This window comes from Oncorhynchus masou, chromosome 6, assembly GCF_036934945.1.
Source record: "Oncorhynchus masou masou isolate Uvic2021 chromosome 6, UVic_Omas_1.1, whole genome shotgun sequence".
Taxonomy (NCBI): Eukaryota; Metazoa; Chordata; class Actinopteri; order Salmoniformes; family Salmonidae; genus Oncorhynchus; species Oncorhynchus masou.
In genome coordinates this window covers 425,982-447,081 of record NC_088217.1, presented here as the reverse complement: position 1 = coordinate 447,081, position 21,100 = coordinate 425,982, and the positions used below count along the sequence as shown (strand labels likewise).

Genomic DNA, 21,100 nt, shown 5'->3' with positions numbered 1-21,100 from the left:
CTACAGTCTCAGACTCTACTGTTTCTACAGTCTCAGACTCTACTGTTTCTACAGTCTCAGACTACTGTTTCTACAGTCTCAGACTACTGTTTCTACAGTCTGACTACTATTTCTACAGTCTGACTACTGTTTCTACAGTCTCAGTCTCTACTGTTTCTACAGTCTCAGACTCTACTGTTTCTACAATCTGACTACTATTTCTACAGTCTCAGACTACTGTTTCTACAGTCTGACTCTACTATTTCTACAGTCTTAGACTACTGTTTATTCTGTTTCTACAGTCTTAGACTACTGTTTATTCTGTTTCTACAGTCTGACTACTGTTTCTACAGTCTTAGACTACTGTTTATTCTGTTTCTACAGTCTTAGACTACTGTTTATTCTGTTTCTACAGTCTGACTCTACTATTTCTACAGTCTCAGACTACTGTTTCTACAGTCTCAGACTACTGTTTCTACAGTCTCAGACTCTACTGTTTCTACAGTCTCAGACTACTGTTTATTATGTTTCTACAGTCTCAGACTCTACTGTTTCTACAGTCTCAGACTACTGTTTCTACAGTCTCAGACTCTACTGTTTCTACAGTCTCAGACTACTGTTTCTACAGTCTCAGACTCTACTGTTTCTACAGTCTCAGACTACTGTTTCTACAGTCTCAGACTCTGCTATTTCTACAGTCTCAGACTCTACTGTTTCTACAGTCTCAGACTACTGTTTCTACAGTCTCAGACTCTACTGTTTCTACAGTCTCAGACTCTACTGTTTCTACAGTCTCAGACTACTGTTTCTACAGTCTCAGACTCTACTGTTTCTACAGTCTCAGACTACTGTTTCTACAGTCTCAGACTCTACTGTTTCTACAGTCTCAGACTCTACTGTTTCTACAGTCTCAGACTCTACTGTTTCTACAGTCTCAGACTCTACTGTTTCTACAGTCTCAGACTCTACTGTTTCTACAGTCTCATACTACTGTTTCTACAGTCTCAGAATACTGTTTCTACACTCAGACTACTGTTTGTACAGTCTCAGACTCTACTGTTTCTACAGTCTGGCTACTGTTTCTACAGTCTCAGACTCTACTGTTTCTACAGTCTGACTCTACTGTTTCTACAGTCTCAGACTCTACTATTTCTACAGTGTCAGACTACTGTTTCTACAGTCTCAGACTCTACTGTTTCTACAGTCTCAGACTCTACTGTTTCTACAGTCTCAGACTACTGTTTCTACAGTCTCAGACTCTACTGTTTCTACAGTCTCAGACTCTACTGTTTCTACAGTCTCAGACTACTGTTTCTACAGTCTCAGACTCTACTGTTTCTACAGTCTCAGACTCTACTGTTTCTACAGTCTCAGACTCTACTGTTTCTACAGTCTCAGACTACTGTTTCTACAGTCTCAGACTACTGTTTCTACAGTCTCAGACTACTGTTTCTACAGTCTGACTACTATTTCTACAGTCTGACTACTGTTTCTACAGTCTCAGTCTCTACTGTTTCTACAGTCTCAGACTCTACTGTTTCTACAGTCTGACTACTATTTCTACAGTCTCAGACTACTGTTTCTACAGTCTGACTCTACTATTTCTACAGTCTTAGACTACTGTTTATTCTGTTTCTACAGTCTTAGACTACTGTTTATTCTGTTTCTACAGTCTGACTACTGTTTCTACAGTCTTAGACTACTGTTTATTCTGTTTCTACAGTCTTAGACTACTGTTTATTCTGTTTCTACAGTCTGACTCTACTATTTCTACAGTCTCAGACTACTGTTTCTACAGTCTCAGACTACTGTTTCTACAGTCTCAGACTCTACTGTTTCTACAGTCTCAGACTACTGTTTCTCCAGTCTCAGACTCTACTGTTTCTACAGTCTCAGACTACTGTTTCTACAGTCTCAGACTCTACTGTTTCTACAGTCTCAGACTACTGTTTCTACAGTCTCAGACTACTGTTTCTACAGTCTCAGACTCTACTGTTTCTACAGTCTCAGACTACTGTTTCTACAGTCTCAGACTACTGTTTCTACAGTCTCAGACTCTACTGTTTCTACAGTCTCAGACTCTACTGTTTCTACAGTCTCAGACTCTACTGTTTCTACAGTCTCAGACTCTACTGTTTCTACAGTCTCAGACTACTGTTTCTACAGTCTCAGACTCTACTGTTTCTACAGTCTCAGACTACTGTTTCTACAGTCTCAGACTACTGTTTCTACAGTCTCAGACTACTGTTTCTACAGTCTCAGACTCTACTGTTTCTACAGTCTCAGACTACTGTTTCTACAGTCTCAGACTACTGTTTCTACAGTCTCAGACTCTACTGTTTCTACAGTCTCAGACTCTACTGTTTCTACAGTCTCAGACTCTACTGTTTCTACAGTCTCAGACTACTGTTTCTACAGTCTCAGACTCTACTGTTTCTACAGTCTCAGACTCTACTTTTTCTACAGTCTCAGACTACTGTTTCTACAGTCTCAGACTCTACTGTTTCTACAGTCTCAGACTCTACTGTTTCTACAGTCTCAGACTACTGTTTCTACAGTCTCAGACTCTACTGTTTCTACAGTCTCAGACTCTACTGTTTCTACAGTCTCAGACTCTACTGTTTCTACAGTCTCAGACTCTACTGTTTCTACAGTCTCAGACTCTACTGTTTCTACAGTCTCAGACTCTGCTATTTCTACAGTCTCAGACTACTGTTTCTACAGTCTCAGACTACTGTTTCTACAGTCTCAGACTCTACTGTTTCTACAGTCTCAGACTCTACTGTTTCTACAGTCTCAGACTACTGTTTCTACAGTCTCAGACTCTACTGTTTCTACAGTCTCAGACTCTACTGTTTCTACAGTCTCAGACTACTGTTTCTACAGTCTCAGACTACTGTTTCTACAGTCTCAGACTCTACTGTTTCTACAGTCTCAGACTACTGTTTCTACAGTCTCAGACTCTACTGTTTCTACAGTCTCAGACTCTACTGTTTCTACAGTCTCAGACTCTACTGTTTCTACAGTCTCAGACTACTGTTTCTACAGTCTCAGACTCTACTGTTTCTACAGTCTCAGACTCTACTGTTTCTACAGTCTCAGACTCTACTGTTTCTACAGTCTCAGACTACTGTTTCTACAGTCTCAGACTCTACTGTTTCTACAGTCTCAGACTCTACTGTTTCTACAGTCTCAGACTACTGTTTCTACAGTCTCAGACTACTGTTTCTACAGTCTCAGACTACTGTTTCTACAGTCTCAGACTCTACTGTTTCTACAGTCTCAGACTAAACTGTTTCTACAGTCTCAGACTCTACTGTTTCTACAGTCTCAGACTACTGTTTCTACAGTCTCAGACTACTGTTTCTACAGTCTCAGACTCTACTGTTTCTACAGTCTCAGACTCTACTGTTTCTACAGTCTCAGACTCTACTGTTTCTACAGTCTCAGACTCTACTGTTTCTACAGTCTCAGACTCTACTATTTCTACAGTCTCAGACTCTACTATTTATACTGTTTCTACTTCCTCTGTTTTTAAACCTGAAACCATCCTCACTGGGATGTGATATACAAATATGAAATGGCACCATATTCCCTATCTTTTGAACTACACAGGGAATAGGGTCATTTTGGACGTACAAAGTTAAACAACTCTAATGCTATTCTACAGGTCAATGCCTAGTAGAGACAAAGTTCTCATGTTGACAGATGAGTTCCACAGCGTTGTGTACGTCCTCTACGATGTGTCCTGGTTCCATTAGGGCCGGGTCGAAGCGGAAGTCCCGGTGACCATGGAACACAGTCTTGGTGATGCTGTGGCTGGCATCAGCCGGCACCTCGCTGTGGGGGTTATAGACACCGGTACATACCAGCAGGGATTTACAGGAGGTGGCGGAGGGGGAGGCCAGCTCGCTCTCCAAGGCACTCTCCATGTCCTGGTCCTGGAGAAGGGCTTTAGGGGACCCTCCGCCCCCTGTACCCTCCACCGTGGCCTGCACTACTTGGGCAGCAGTCTGCCTGGTCCGGACCCTTTCCTCCAGATAGCGGTTATACAGGTTGGCTCCATAGATATCTGTCATCAGGTTGTCTCTTTGTTAGATGGAATAAAGGTTAGACACTAGTTAGAAGGGAACAGGGTATCTAATAACATGTCAGTAGTATCATTACACCAATACTACATAGGTGTAACATGTCAATAGTATCATTACAGCATTACTACATAGGTGTAACATGTTAATACAGTATCATTACATAATTACTGCATAGATGTAACATGTCAATACAGTATATTTTACAGCATTACTACATATGTGTAAGGTACAATAATTAGAGTGAAGCGTAGGGTTTCTTACAGCTCTGTCTCAGATCGGTTTGTGCTGTAGTGTTTTGCTGCCTCCTGTGGTTCCTTACCCGACAGCGTAGAAGTATAGTGTTCTGATGGGTGTAGGTTCTATCCCGATAGGGTAGAGTGTTCTGATGGGTGTAGTCCTAACCTGATTGTGTATAGTGTTCTGATGGGTGTAGGTCCTAACCTGATTGTGTATAGTGTTCTGATGAGGTTGTTACCTGATAGCGTATAGTGTTCTGATGGGTGTAGGTTCTAACCCGATAGTGTATAGTGTCATGACGCTGCCCTCTTTGGGTACAGCAAGCCCCATCCCCTTCTCCCTGTGTCCTACACCCAGGCTGCTGTGGTCCGAGAGAGGTTGTAAATTCCTGGAGCAGATTATCTCCTCATGGCCACAGTATAGAGAGAGAGGGAATTTTCATAGAGAACAAAGGAATTTCTTCCACCTCACAGAACTGGAGAACCGAACAACATTTATGTTCTGGAGAAGGTATAAAAGATTGGTGAAGAATCCAGCTACGAACTGGTCCGTTTGGTACGATTTTGTGAAACTCATGGGAGACAATACGGCCACATTACCATAACGCTGTTTATATAATAACCTCAGATGAGGCTTACATCTAATTGTTGTATAAGATGAATGAGTGAGGATGATACTGCTTGTGAAATTGTGTAATGTGATTTTGGACTGTTTAATGAAGGAAACTCCAATTCCCTTTGGAGTTTAACTAAATCAGAGGACCGCCCATGAGCACAGTTATGGTCGGGCTTCCTGGGACAGGCCCTTTTCTGCAATTCCGAATAAAATCCCCACCTTGAATTTCTCAACAGACCATGTTTCTCTCAATTATGAGAGGACAAAGGTTGGAGACCAGCTTACCTCGATAACGAGAGGGCCAAAGTTTGAGACCAGACTGCTGAATCTTTTAACCATCCCACGTGGTTAAACTCTTAGACTATCGATAACGACAGAATAAGAACAAGTCTTTGATATTAATTACTAGTCTGCAGCTAGGAATTCGGTATCATCGAACGTGAAGACCTACAACCGCCGAAACATCTATCCATAACGACATGAATGAATGTCACTCTGAACTACCCATTCTAACCACGACAGAGAGGGCGGACAAACTCTCCAACAGAAACAAACTTTTCAACAGAGATCCTGACGACACACTGAGTGTAAATATATTTATTGAATGCAATTGTTTACGAATGAGTGAGCGTTCATGTGCAAAGGATTAGCAATTCAATTGTTATAATTATCAACTGTGTGTTGTCTTATCTCAGTCGACCCCCACTTCCCTTTTGTACACCATGCCGCGATGCCGGTTTATCCCACTAGGGAATCTCCGTTATCATTTCCTTGTAAATATCTACTGTTTGTTTATGCATTTCTGTGAATTACTTATTTAGTAAATAAATGATTTAAGACAATTGATGTATGGATGACTCACAGTGAAGACTGGGTTCGTGCAGATAACCAACAATTTACGACGTTTGGAATGAAACTAACGTGCGGTAAAATAAAGAATTAATTCATCAGAAGACTATTGATCAGATATGAAAATACCTGAAAAGTTATATTTGGAAAATTTTCCTTGGTGCCCCGACTTCCTAGTTAATTACAGTTACATGATTAATCAGTTAAATCGCGTAATAATAATTACAGAGTCATTTGATAAAAACTAAAAGTCTTCAGTTAATGATAGTAAAGACACGACAATAGTGTTCTGATGGGTTTAGGGTACTTACCCGATAGCGTATAGCGTTCTGATGGGTGTAGGTTCTATCCCTATAGTGTTCTGATGAATGTAGGTTCTAATCTGATTGTGTATCGTGTTCTGATGGGGTTGTTACCCGATAGTGTAGAGTGTTCTGATGGGTTTAGGGTACTTACCTGATAGCGTATAGTGTTCTGATAGGTGTAGGTTCTAACCCGATAGCGTAGAGTGTTCTAAAGGGGCTATTACCCGATAGCGTATAGTGTTCTGATGGGTGTAGGTTTGAACCTGATTGTGTTCTGATGGGTGAAGATTCTAACCTGATAGCGTAGAGTGTTCTGATGGAGTTATTGCCCAATAGTGTATTGTGTTCTGATGGGGCTGTTACCTGATAGTGTATTGTGTTCTGATGGGGCTGTTACCCGATAGCGTATAGTGTTGGTTGTAGGATGGTTGTAGGTTCTAATCTGATAGCATTGAGTGTTCTGATGGGGTTATAGTGTTGGTTGTAGGATGGTTGTAGGTTCTAATCTGATAGCATTGAGTGTTCTGATGGGGTTATTACTCGATAGTGTATAGTGTTCTGATGGGTGTAGGTTCTAAGCTGATAGCATTGAGTGTTCTTGATGGTGTTATTACTCGATAGCGTATAGTGTTCTGATGGGTGTAGGTTCTAACAAGATAGTGTTTTGATAGGTGTAGGTTCCAAGCCAATATCATATAGTGTGCTGATATGTTTATTACCCAATAGTGTATTGTGTTGTGATGGGTGTAGGTTCTAACCTGATAGTGTATTGTGTTCTGATGGTTGTAGCTTCTAACCTGATAGTGTATAGGGTTCTGATGGGGTTATTACCCGATAGTGTAGTGTGTTCTGATGGGGCTATTACCCAATAGTGTCGTGTGTTCTGATGGGTGTAGGTTCTAATAGTGATAGTGCATAGTATTTTGATAGGTGTAGGTTCCAAGCCGATATCCTATAGTGTGCTGATACGTTTATTACCCAATAGTGTTGTGATGGGTGTAGGTTCGAGCCTGATTGTGTATGTTGTTCTGATGGGTGTAGGTTCTAACCTGATAGCATTGAGTGTTCTGATGGGGTTTATTACCCAATAGTGTTTTGCCTTCTGATGGGGTTATTACCCGATAGTGTTTTGTCTTCTGATGGGGTTATTACCCGATAGTGTTTTGCCTTCTGATGGGGTTATTACCCGATAGTGTTTTGTCTTCTGATGGGGTTTATTACCCGATAGTGTTTTGCCTTCTGATGGGGTTATTACCCGATAGTGTTTTGTCTTCTGATGGGGTTATTACCCGATAGTGTTTTGCTTCTGTTAGGGTTATTACCCGATAGTGTATAGTGTTCTCAAGGTTGTAGGTTCTAACCCGATAGTGTATACAGCTCTGATGGGTGTAGGTTATAACCTTATAGTGTATAGTGTTCTGATGAGGTTATTACCCGATAGCGTAGAGTGTTCTTATCGGTGTCCTCCAGCCTCTCTCTGCAGCCTGCTCCCTGATGAGGTACTCAGCGAAGTGATATGTTAGTTCAGAAGGTTTCCCCATCAGAGCTTCGTATTTCAGCTCCTGACCCGTTATCTTCCTGTAGATGTTCTCCAGACACACAAGGAACATCCCGTGGCCAAACCTATGCAGGCACACACACACCCACACACACACACTGACAGTGTGACTAAAACCTTTGTCAACCAATGTTCCATGTCACTTGGTGTAAACTTTCTCAGTGACTTGTTACCGTGGAGACTGGGCCTCGGCCATCCACATCAGGTCCATGTTACAGGCCAGCAGCGGCAGGTGGGAGGAGTGACGCATCTCATGGGCGTTACCCAGGCTCCCATTGGTCAGCAACACATCAATGATCAGCTGCAAGTTGGTCTCCCATCGGATTGGCTCGCCGAACAGGATGACCGCTGCGTCCAGGAAAAAAGAGAAACAACATCATTAAATCGTGAGTTTATACTTTCTTAAAATCTGAAAGGTTATTCTACATGTAGAACCATTATTTGGAGAAAATGTACTATGATATGAACAATATGATTCTTACCTTGAACTTTAGGGAGATTCACAATAGGTGAAGACTGCAACAAGAGAAGAATAACATTCAAGGCTCCAGAGTACATACACCCTAAAGTGTCCCTAGGACACCAGAGTACATACACCCTGAAGTGTCCCTAGGACACCAGAGTACATACACCCTAACGTGTCCCTAGGACACCAGAGTACATACACCCTAACGTGTCCCTAGGACACCAGAGTACATACACCCTAAAGTGTCCCTAGGACACCAGAGTACATACACCCTAACGTGTCCCTAGGACACCAGAGTACATGCACCCTAAAGTGTCCCTAGGACACCAGAGTACATACACCCTAACGTGTCCCTAGGACACCAGAGTACATACACCCGAACGTGTCCCTAGGACACCAGAGTACATACACCCTAAAGTGTCCCTAGGACACCAGAGTACATACACCCTAAAGTGTCCCTAGGACACCAGAGTACATACACCCTAACGTGTCCCTAGGACACCAGAGTACATACACCCGAACGTGTCCCTAGGACACCAGAGTACATACACCCTAAAGTGTCCCTAGGACACCAGAGTACATACACCCTAAAGTGTCCCTAGGACACCAGAGTACATACACCCTAACGTGTCCCTAGGACACCAGAGTACATACACCCTAACGTGTCCCTAGGACACCAGAGTACATACACCCTAAAGTGTCCCTAGGACACCAGAGTACATACACCCTAACGTGTCCCTAGGACACCAGAGTACATGCACCCTAAAGTGTCCCTAGGACACCAGAGTACATACACCCTGAAGTGTCCCTAGGACACCAGAGTACATACACCCTAAAGTGTCCCTAGGACACCAGAGTACATACACCCTAAAATGTCCCTAGGACACAAGAGTACATAAACCCTAATGTGTCCATAGGACACCAGAGTACATACACCCTAAAGTGTCCCTAGGACACCAGAGTACATACACCCTAACGTGTCCCTAGGACACCAGAGTACATACACCCTAAAGTGTCCCTAGGACACCAGAGTACATACACCCTAACGTGTCCCTAGGACACCAGAGTACATACACCCTAAAGTGTCCCTAGGACACCAGAGTACATACACCCTAATGTGTCCCTAGGACACCAGAGTACATACACCCTGAAGTGTCCATAGGACACCAGAGTACATACACCCTGAAGTGCCCCTAGGACACCAGAGTACATACACCCTAACGTGTCCCTAGGACACCAGAGTACATACACCCTGAAGTGTCCCTAGGACACCAGAGTACATACACCCTAACGTGTCCCTAGGACACCAGAGTACATACACCCTGAAGTGTCCATAGGACACCAGAGTACATACACCCTGAAGTGTCCCTAGGACACCAGAGTACATACACCCTAACGTGTCCCTAGGACACCAGAGTACATACAGCCTGAAGTGTCCCTAGGACACCAGAGTACATACACCCTAAAGTGTCCCTAGGACACCAGAGTACATACACCCTAAAGTGTCCCTAGGACACCAGAGTACATACACCCTAACGTGTCCCTAGGACACCAGAGTACATACACCCTAAAGTGTCACTAGGACACCAGAGTACATACACCCTGAAGTGTCCCTAGGACACCAGAGTACATACACCCTAAAGTGTCCCTAGGACACCAGAGTACATACACCCTAAAGTGTCCCTAGGACACCAGAGTACATACACCCTAAAGTGTCCCTAGGACACAAGAGTACATACACCCTAACGTGTCCCTAGGACACCAGAGTACATACACCCTGAAGTGTCCCTAGGGCACCAGAGTACATACACCCTGAAGTGTCCCTAGGACACCAGAGTACATACACCCTAAAGTGTCCCTAGGACACCAGAGTACATACACCCTAACGTGTCCCTAGGACACCAGAGTACATACACCCTGAAGTGTCCCTAGGACACCAGAGTACATACACCCTGAAGTGTCCCTAGGACACCAGAGTACATACACCCTAATGTGTCCCTAGGACACCAGAGTACATACACCCTAAAGTGTCCCTAGGACACCAGAGTACATACACCCTAAAGTGTCCCTAGGACACCAGAGTACATACACCCTAAAGTGTCCCTAGGACACAAGAGTACATACACCCTAACGTGTCCCTAGGACACCAGAGTACATACACCCTGAAGTGTCCCTAGGGCACCAGAGTACATACACCCTGAAGTGTCCCTAGGACACCAGAGTACATACACCCTAAAGTGTCCCTAGGACACCAGAGTACATACACCCTAACGTGTCCCTAGGACACCAGAGTACATACACCCTGAAGTGTCCCTAGGACACCAGAGTACATACACCCTGAAGTGTCCCTAGGACACCAGAGTACATACACCCTAATGTGTCCCTAGGACACCAGAGTACATACACCCTAAAGTGTCCCTAGGACACCAGAGTACATACACCCTAACGTGGGCACAGTCACTCTCAATCACCATCTCCTCCCTGCTGTGCATGTGATCCTGCTCTAGCACAGGTAACATGGTGATACACCATGGGTAGGGTATCCTCAGCTTCAGGTGGTAGGAATATATTTTGGGCTACTGGATAAAAGTGTCTGCTAAATTTATATAATATTCTGAACTACCAGTATATACAATAATATACAGTAACACAACATGACATACATAGGGAGAACACAGTCATAGCAGAGGTGGACTTTATGGGTTCTTGAGACAAATTTGTTCCTTGTGAGGGGAGGGACCTATGAACTAAATTACATGACTTAGACTTTTCAATCTCTTGTTATAGAGCCGCCATGTGGCCAATTGCCATGGTATTGCGTGAGAGGGTGTGGCCCTAGGGACTTTACCATGTTGTTAAGTTGCACAGTCCAGGGCCTTTGCATCTCATGGAAATGTTTTTTTTTCTTCACCAACATGATAGAAAGAGGAATATAATAACAATAATGAAGTGGAACAAATACAACAGGATTTCACCAGTGTTGCTGCTTGAACCCCTAAATATACCTGCAAGCAGCCTTACCAGGGTTCAAGCTGTGGGTCCACTGTGCCACCATCAGGACACATCGCCTTAGGATGAGATGCTTCTGTACTCCTGACCACACTTGGCAAATATCAGAACTCTAAATCAACCAGATCATGCAATATAACGTTGATGTATTTTTGACTATTTTTAAATGTCTACTTCTCCTGAACTGCTTAACCGATTGGAACCAAATTTGGTATATAGCATTTATGGATGCACGTCTTTAAACGACATAGCCACTATGAACCAATGAGCTTGCATGAATGTTTCTTCCTGTCCAACAGCGCCACCATGCGGCCAAACTCAACAATTTTCTTCAGGTTAGCTTGACTCACCTCCCTGAGCGTGTGTGACAAATTTCATCACTCTGAGTCAAACAGATCAAGAGAGATAAACATGTGCCCATTATAGCGACTCAATTTAGATAAATTGAGTCTTGCATGGTATTGCATGAGAGGGTGTGGCCATTGGACCTTTATTATGTTGCTAATCTGAACATTCCTGACATTTTCATCTCATGGGATTTTTTTTTCTTCACCAATAACTAGAAAAGTACATTTCCTGTAGAAAATGTGGTGTGCTTGCTAGCTTGATTAATTGATAGGGTATGATAGCCTGAGCAAGTGAAAGTTGGTCTGGTGTCTCTTGCTTGAAATGTTCAAGAGTTACTGTTGTGGGGTTATTTTATGCTAATTTATATAGTTATAGTTGATCAAAGTTTTTGAGAATTTGAAGTTATCATAGCCTGAACATGGGAACGTTTGTTTGGTGTCCCTAGCTTGAACAGTTCAATAATTATTGTTTGTGAATTATTTAATGCACATTTTTCCATTTAAATGCATCGGTATCCATAGCAATGACTTCGTTTGAGCTGCTCAATGACATGTTATGAGAGAGCTGACGTTAGCTAGCTTCTTTTTTCACTCTAAACTCCAACAAACAACTGTAACTTTTTATTGGTAGAAGATATTTTTGTTCAAAGCCAGATTTGGAAAGCAGAGAAGTAGAGGAAGATTCCATACGCTCTAAGTTTCTGGCTGACTTTTGGGGGGAGTGTAGTTTGGAACAAGTTGGGGAAAAAGTGTTAATATATTTACTAAAACTGCTGTATAGCGGATATTTTTGTTCTGTAGCGGATATTTTTGTTCTGCAAACATTTGAAAAGCATAACAGTAGACGAAGATGCCACACTCTCTAACGTTTTGTCTAACGTGTTGGGTAAGTGGTCAAATGTTAAGTTGTTTATAAAAAGTTAGAGAAAATGTTGTTGATGCAGTTACTTAAACAGCTGTAGCATTTGATCGGTACCAGATAATTCTGTTATTATTTCAGGTTTGAAAAGCAGAGAAGTAGAGGAAGATTTCATATGCTTTAACCTTTTGCCTAAATTGATTGCAAAGTGGTCAAAGTATCTGATGTTTCAAAAGTTACATAGAAAGTTACAGTGAATGTTGGAAACGTTGATGTCACAACGGGGTGCTTTAGAATGTTGAAAAAAGTTCCATTAAAATGAACAAAGATGGACAAAAAGAATGACCAAAAAAATGTATAGTTTAAAAAGTATAAATACGTTCTTTTCAAAGTTGTATGCAAACACACTATTTTTAGTTTGAATGGTGTTTCTAGTTTAAACGGTGTAAGAGGAGTAGCAGGCAGAAAAATAAGATGAAGATTTAAAGTATGAACTTTTGCTTCGCAAGTCCCACCTAACAATAACTTGATGGTAATTTTCCATTATGAAACATTTGATGGGACTTGCTTCAACTCCTTACATGTATTTTTGTGGGAGTTGAAGAAGTTTAAAATGTTTTACTTAAGCCAAGAGTTAAATATAGTCAAACTTAAATGTTGTAAAATAATCAGTATGATTACTTTGATAGACTACACTATCAACCTTATTACTTTGGATTGTGTTAGATAACATATTTCAACACAAATAACTACACTCAGAAAAAGTTACAGAAAATGTTGAGGTCACTTAAACAGCTGTAACGTTTGATTGGTACCAGATCATTCTGTTATTATTCCAGATTTGAATAGCAGAGAAGTAGAGGAAGATGTCACAACCTTTGATTCTTTGTGTAAGTTTTTGTCAAAGTGCTCAAAGTAGCTGATTTATGTCAAAAGTTGCATTGTTGCATTTACAGTGGATGGAAGTTGGAAGTGATGATGTCACAATAATTAGCCACATTAAAGTGAATGAAGATGGCCAAAAAGAAAGACGTTTTAAAGTGTGAATGGTGTTTGTTGCAGTGTAAGAGGAGTAGCGTGCAGAAGAAGAATAAAAAGACGTACAACAAAGTTTTAGAATGTGACGTTTGCTTCATACGTCCCATTAATAACAATAAAAAGTGAGAATTATGTTGAAGATTTAAGTGGAGGCTTTTGCTTTGCAAACCCCACAATAATTAAAGCAGCGAGCAGTGTTGTCAGGGTTCAAGCTAGGTACTGTTGTTCATTGTTGGTAAATGTTGAAGTCAGTTGAGAAGTTGTTGTATGATGGCAAAAGTGTTAGTACTACCTGAAAAGGTGCATCAGGAGTTTTGATAGTGTTTCACTATGAAAACGTTCACATACATACTGTAAATGCACATAGTCAAACACACACACACACAGACACACACTCGCATCATAATGTCACCATCTGGACAAATTGGACACATCACCCTAGGATGAGCTTCTTCTGTACTCCTTACCACACTTGCCAAATATCACAACTCAACATCAACCGATCATGCAATAGTCCTTTGATCTATTTTGGACCATTTGTAATGATGTTGACTACTTTAAATATCTTCTTCACTTCCCATTGAACACGGAACGAGGGAGAGCTCGGTTTGTTGTTTTGGAAAGTTTTGAAAGTCTATTGAAAAAGTTTGGTTTCTAGCTAGCTACCTTTTGATTTTGGATCCTGTGTCATGGTTGGCATCAGTTGCTGGGACTGTTACTATCTGACCAGTCTAGGACAGATCCCAAGGCCGGATCTGAGGAGCTGTTTGGGGTCCCCAGTGCCCCCGCACATTGACTCTGTACCGGTACCCCCTGTATATAGCCTCCACATTGACTCTGTACCGGTACCCCCTGTATATAGCTATTGTTATTTACTGCTGCTCGTTAATTATTTGTTATTCTTATCTCTTACTTTTTTGGGGGGGGCTATTTTCTTAAAACTGCATTGTTGGTTAAAGGCTTGTAAGTAAGCATTTCATTGTAAGGTCTACCTACATCTGTTGTATTCTGCGCATGTAACAAATACAATTTGATATGATTTGGCATAGCAGCTAGCCTAGCTGCTAGCTAGCTGCCTATTAAGCTAGCTGGGTTTTCTTGAGTGCTTGAACGCAGCCCGTGAAGCGGTTAGCCATTGTGGCTGGGACCGCAGATTGTCCCGACTTGTGGCTTTCTAGATCCCTGCAACCTGCCCTGTCTGGAAGTGACAGCGTAACCTACGTTGTTGGCATAACCAAGACCAAAGCAGGCGGGAGTACTGTTGAGGTACTGTTTGAACATCATGAAGAACAATATGGCCTTAAATGGCCATGTACTCTTATAATCACCACCCGGCACAGCCAGATGAGGACTGGCCACCCCTCAGAGCCTGGTTCCTCTCTAGGGTTCTTCCTGGGTTCCTGCCTTTCTAGGGAGTTTTTCCTAGTCACCGTGCTTCTACATCTTCATTGCTTGCTGTTTGGGGTTTTAGGCTGGGTTTCTGTACAGCACTTTGTGACATCTGCTGATGTAAAAAGGGCTTTATAAATACATTTGATTGATTGTCTCTCTATCACAGCTTAAGGATCTTTTAAACAAACAAAAATAGTTCTACAAGCAGTTCTTACAACAACAAGAAAATAGCTTAGTGTTTTAGTTTAGTACCAAATACAACAGGTGTAGACCTTACAGTGAAATGCTTGTTTTCCACCCTCCCTCCGAAAAGCATGTTAGGGGTAAGACAACCTATGGGTTTGTAGCTTCAACCCCGCAGCACACACACACTTACACACACCAACTGATTCATGGACTGCATCTTTTTTTCCTCTTGCTTTGTTTCCTCTTTTCCATATTATGTTTATCTCTGATAAGCTAAACAGGAAAGGGCTGAAAATAGCCCATATTAACATATGTAGCCTAAGAAATAAGATTAATGAAATCAATAACTTGCTATCATCAGATAACATTAATATATTAGCCATTTCTGACTCACTTAGATATTTAGTTGTATGATACAGCAGTAGCAATACAAGGATATAACATCTATAGAAGAGACAGGAATGCTTATGGGGGAGGTGTTGCTGTATATATTCAGAGCCATATCCCTGTAATGCTTAGAGAAGGTCTTATGTCAAGTGTTATTGAAGTGTTATGGTAGCAGGTTCACCTGGCACATCTAACGCCTTTTTTTGGGGGTGCTGCTTCAGGCCACCAGGTGCTAACAGTCAGTATCTAATTAATATGTGTGAAATGTTTGATAGTGTATGTGATGTAAACAGAGAAGTCTACTTTCTTGGGGACCTGAATGTTGACTGGTTTTCATCAAGCTGTCCGCTCAAGAGGAAGCTTCTCACTGTATCCAGTGCCTGTAATCTGGTTCAGGTTATTAATCAACCTACCAGGGTGTTTAGAAACACTACAGGAACAAGATCCTCCACATGTATTGATCACATTTGTACTAATACTGTAGAACTTTGTTCTAAAGCTGTATTTTTTTATTAATTTAACCTTTATTTAACTAGGCGAGTCAGTTAAGAACAAATTCTTATTTACAATGGCGGCCTACCAAAAGGCGAAAGACCTCCTGCAGGGGCAGGGACTGAGATTGAGATTAAAATAAAGGACAAAACACACATCACGACAAGAGAACACTGCATAAAGAGAGACCTAAGACAACAACAGAGCATGGCAGAAACACATGACAACACAGCATGGTAGCAACACCACATGGCAGCAGCACAACATGGTAGCAACATAAAACAGGGTACAAGATTATTGGGCACAGACAACAGCACAAAGGGCAAGACGCTAGAGACAACAATATAACACGCACAACTATCAGTAAGAGTGTCCATGATTGAGTCTTTGAATGAAGAGATTGAGATAAAACTGTCCACTTTGTTGCAGCTCATTCCAGTTGCTAGCTGCAGCGAACTGAAAATATGAGCGACCCAAGGACGTGTGTGCTGTATCCGTACCCATTGAATGCAGTGATCACAATAAAGCAGGAAAGCCTAAGTTCCAAAAGATGGGACTAAAATTGTGTATGAGAGATCATACAAAATACTTTGCTGTGACTCTTATGTGAATGATGTTCAAAATATTTGTTGGTCTGATGTGATTTAATAAGGAGCATCCAGTTGCTTCTTCCCATTATTGATAAACATGCACCTGCTAAGAAACGGACTAAGACCTGTTAAAAATCCATGGTTTGATGAGGAATTGTTGAAAGAGATGGAGCAAAAGGAGTGTCTAACCTTAGCAATTTCTTCTACTTCCGGGTTGGAGTGTCTAACCTTAGCAATTTCTTCTACTTCCGGGTTGGAGCGAGCGGTCGCATCTACACTTCGGTCCGCAGGTAGTATAACTTTTCATTACATTTCATTATAGTACAACAGTTTGATTTGTCTAACCTTAGCAATTTCTTCTTAGCTAGCTACATAGCCGTCTTTGTATCAAAGATAATTGCGTAATTATCGTATTTCGTCGTCCTAACGTAGTCTACACTGCTATCTGCCCAGCAGCTAGCTAACGTCCACCGTCTACCAGCACTGTAGTAACTATTACACTCAACTGAACGACTTGATTAGTGTAGTGTTAGCTAGCTACATAGTTGTCTTTGCTGTCTTCGTATCCAAGATAATTGTGTAGTTTAGAGTGTGTAGACTTAGAGTGATTATCTTAATTTACCGAGGTTAGCTAGCCAGCTATTTGTCGTCCTTAACGTAGGAAATACTGCTAGCTAGCTAGCCAACAGCTAGCCAACGTCTACCGTATAGAACGTCAACAACCCGGTCAACATTCCGCTTCGCTCCACAGGTAGTATCACATTTTCATTTCACTTCATTACAGTACAACGGTTTGATTTGTTTGATCGTAGCTAGCTAGCTACATAGCCGTCTTTGTATCAAAGACAATTGTGTAGTCTAGAGCGATTTTCTAGGTTAGCTAGCCAGCTATTGTCGTTCTTTTAACGTAACGTAACGTAATCAACACTGCTAGCTAGCCAGCTAGCCCCCGAATAGCAGCACTGTAGAAACTATTACACTCAACGGAACGACTTGATTAGTGTAGTGTCAACAATGCAGCCACTGCCAGCTAGCCTACAAAGTCAACAACGCAGCCACTGCCAGCTAGCCTACTCCAGCAGTACTGTATCATTTCAATCATTTTAGTCAATAAGATTCTTGCTACGTAAGCTTAACTTTCTGAACATTCGAGACGTGTAGTCCACTTGTCATTCCAATCTCCTTTGCATTAGCGTAGCCTCTCCTGTAGCCTGTCAACTATGTGTCTATCTATCCCTGTTCTCTCCTCTCTGCACAGACCATACAAACGCTCCACACCGCATGGCCGCGGCCACCCTAATCTGGTGGTCCCAGCGCGCACGACCCACGTGGAGTTCCAGGTCTCCGGTAGCCTCTGGAACTGCCGATCTGCGGCCAACAAGGCAGAGTTCATCTCAGCCTATGCCTCCCTCCAGTCCCTCGACTTCTTGGCACTGACGGAAACATGGATCACCACAGATAACACTGCTACTCCTACTGCTCTCTCTTCGTCCGCCCACGTGTTCTCGCACACCCCGAGAGCTTCTGGTCAGCGGGGTGGTGGCACCGGGATCCTCATCTCTCCCAAGTGGTCATTCTCTCTTTCTCCCCTTACCCATCTGTCTATCGCCTCCTTTGAATTCCATGCTGTCACAGTTACCAGCCCTTTCAAGCTTAACATCCTTATCATTTATCGCCCTCCAGGTTCCCTCGGAGAGTTCATCAATGAGCTTGATGCCTTGATAAGCTCCTTTCCTGAGGACGGCTCACCTCTCACAGTCCTGGGCGACTTTAACCTCCCCACGTCTACCTTTGACTCATTCCTCTCTGCCTCCTTCTTTCCACTCCTCTCCTCTTTTGACCTCACCCTCTCACCTTCCCCCCCTACTCACAAGGCAGGCAATAAGCTCGACCTCATCTTTACTAGATGCTGTTCTTCCACTAAACTCATTGCAACTCCCCTCCAAGTCTCCGACCACTACCTTGTATCCTTTTCCCTCTCGCTCTCATCCAACACTTCCCACACTGCCCCTACTCGGATGGTATCGCGCCGTCCCAACCTTCGCTCTCTCTCCCCCGTGACTCTCTCCTCTTCCATCCTATCATCTCTTCCCTCTGCTCAAACCTTCTCCAACCTATCTCCTGATTCTGCCTCCTCAACCCTCCTCTCTTCCCTTTCTGCATCCTTTGACTCTCTATGTCCCCTATCCTCCAGGCCGGCTCGGTCCTCCCCTCCCGCTCCGTGGCTCGACGACTCATTGCGAGCTCACAGAACAGGGCTCCGGGCAGCCGAGCGGAAATGGAGGAAACTCGCCTCCCTGCGGACCTGGCATCCTTTCACTCCCTCCTCTCTACATTTTCCTCCTCTGTCTCTGCTGCTAAAGCCACTTTCTACCACTCTAAATTCCAAGCATCTGCCTCTAACCCTAGGAAGCTCTTTGCCACCTTCTCCTCCCTCCTGAATCCTCCTCCCCCTCCCCCCCTCCTCCCTCTCTGCAGATGACTTCGTCAACCATTTTGAAAAGAAGGTCGACGACATCCGATCCTCGTTTGCTAAGTCAAACGACACCGCTGGTTCTGCTCACACTGCCCTACCCTGTGCTCTGACCTCTTTCTCCCCTCTCTCTCCAGATTAAATCTCGCTTCTTGTGACGGCCGGCCGCCCAACAACCTGCCCGCTTGACCCTATCCCTTCCTCTCTTCTCCAGACCATTTCCGGAGACCTTCTCTCTTACCTCACCTCGCTCATCAACTCATCCCTGACCGCTGGCTACGTCTCTTCCGTCTTCAAGAGAGCGAGAGTTGCACCCCTTCTGAAAAAACCTACACTCGATCCCTCCGATGTCAACAACTACAGACCAGTATCCCTTCTTTCTTTTCTCTCCAAAACTCTTGAACGTGCCGTCCTTGGCCAGCTCTCCCGCTATCTCTCTCAGAATGACCTTCTTGATCCAAATCAGTCAGGTTTCAAGACTAGTCATTCAACTGAGACTGCTCTTCTCTGTATCACGGAGGCGCTCCGCACTGCTAAAGCTAACTCTCTCTCCTCTGCTCTCATCCTTCTAGACCTATCGGCTGCCTTCGATACTGTGAACCATCAGATCCTCCTCTCCACCCTCTCCGAGTTGGGCATCTCCGGCGCGGCCCACGCTTGGATTGCGTCCTACCTGACAGGTCGCTCCTACCAGGTGGCGTGGTGAGAATCTGCCTCCTCACCACGCGCTCTCACCACTGGTGTCCCCCAGGGCTCTGTTCTAGGCCCTCTCCTATTCTCGCTATACACCAAGTCACTTGGCTCTGTCATAACCTCACATGGTCTCTCCTATCATTGCTATGCAGACGACACACAATTAATCTTCTCCTTTCCCCTTCTGATGACCAGGTGGCGAATCGCATCTCTGCATGTCTGGCAGACATATCAGTGTGGATGACGGATCACCACCTCAAGCTGAACCTCGGCAAGACGGAGCTGCTCTTCCTCCCGGGGAAGGACTGCCCGTTCCATGATCTCGCCATCATGGTTGACAACTCCATTGTGTCCTCCTCCCAGAGCGCTAAGAACCTTGGCGTGATCCTGGACAACACCCTGTCATTCTCAACTAACATCAAGGCGGTGGCCCGTTCCTGTAGGTTCATGCTCTACAACATCCGCAGAGTACGACCCTGCCTCACACAGGAAGCGGCGCAGGTCCTAATCCAGGCACTTGTCATCTCCCGTCTGGATTACTGCAACTCGCTGTTGGCTGGGCTCCCTGCCTGTGCCATTAAACCCCTACAACTCATCCAGAATGCCGCAGCCCGTCTGGTGTTCAACATTCCCAAGTTCTCTCACGTCACCCCGCTCCTCCGCTCTCTCCACTGGCTTCCAGTTGAAGCTCGCATCCGCTACAAGACCATGGTGCTTGCCTACGGAGCTGTGAGGGGAACGGCACCGCAGTACCTCCAGGCTCTGATCAGGCCCTACACCCAAACAAGGGCACTGCGTTCATCCACCTCTGGCTTGCTCGCCTCCCTACCACTGAGGAAGTACAGTTCCCGCTCAGCCCAGTCAAAACTGTTCGCTGCTCTGGCCCCCCAATGGTGGAACAAACTCCCTCACGACGCCAGGACAGCGGAGTCAATCACCACCTTCCGGAGACACCTGAAACCCCACCTCTTTAAGGAATACCTAGGACAGGATAAAGTAATCCTTCTCACCCCCCCCCTTAAATGATTTAGATGCACTATTGTAAAGTGGCTGTTCCACTGGATGTCATAAGGTGAATTCACCAATTTGTAAGTCGCTCTGGATAAGAGCGTCTGCCAAATGACTTAAATGTAATGTAAATGTAAATGTGAGTGGCTAATATGTCTGGCTGCACATTTGACTGGCTGACCTATTGCAATTTGAGAAATTATGTTACTAAACAAAAAAAAGAAGAAACTGTATTTTGATGCCAAGATCTCTACTTTAGTACTTTAAATTAAATTATGAGCAGAAAGACACATACAACTCAATTTTTCATCAAATCAGATGCAGTATTCATCGTGAAACCATTTGATGTTGCCAATTATTTTAATGATTACTTAATTTGCAAAGTGGGCAAACTTAGGCAGGAAATCCCAACAACGAAGTGAGCCATTGTACTCATGCGTAAAAATAAATAAAAGCATTGCAAGTTTGAATTTTGTAAAGTTAGTGTGGGAGAGGTGGAAAAATGATTGTTATCGATCAATAATGA

General features: G+C 43.5%; 1 protein-coding gene across 1 annotated transcript in view; it reads right to left on the bottom strand.

Moving 5' to 3' along the window:
• Positions 1-3,638: 3,638 nt before the first annotated feature.
• zgc:77375 (uncharacterized protein LOC402927 homolog) overlaps positions 3,639-21,100 on the bottom strand; it is a 39,737-nt gene continuing 22,275 nt past the window's right edge. The window contains 4 exon segments of the mRNA XM_064967244.1: positions 3,639-4,068; positions 7,511-7,699; positions 7,808-7,982; positions 8,117-8,150. Coding sequence (XP_064823316.1) covers positions 3,639-4,068; positions 7,511-7,699; positions 7,808-7,982; positions 8,117-8,150 — 828 coding nt within the window.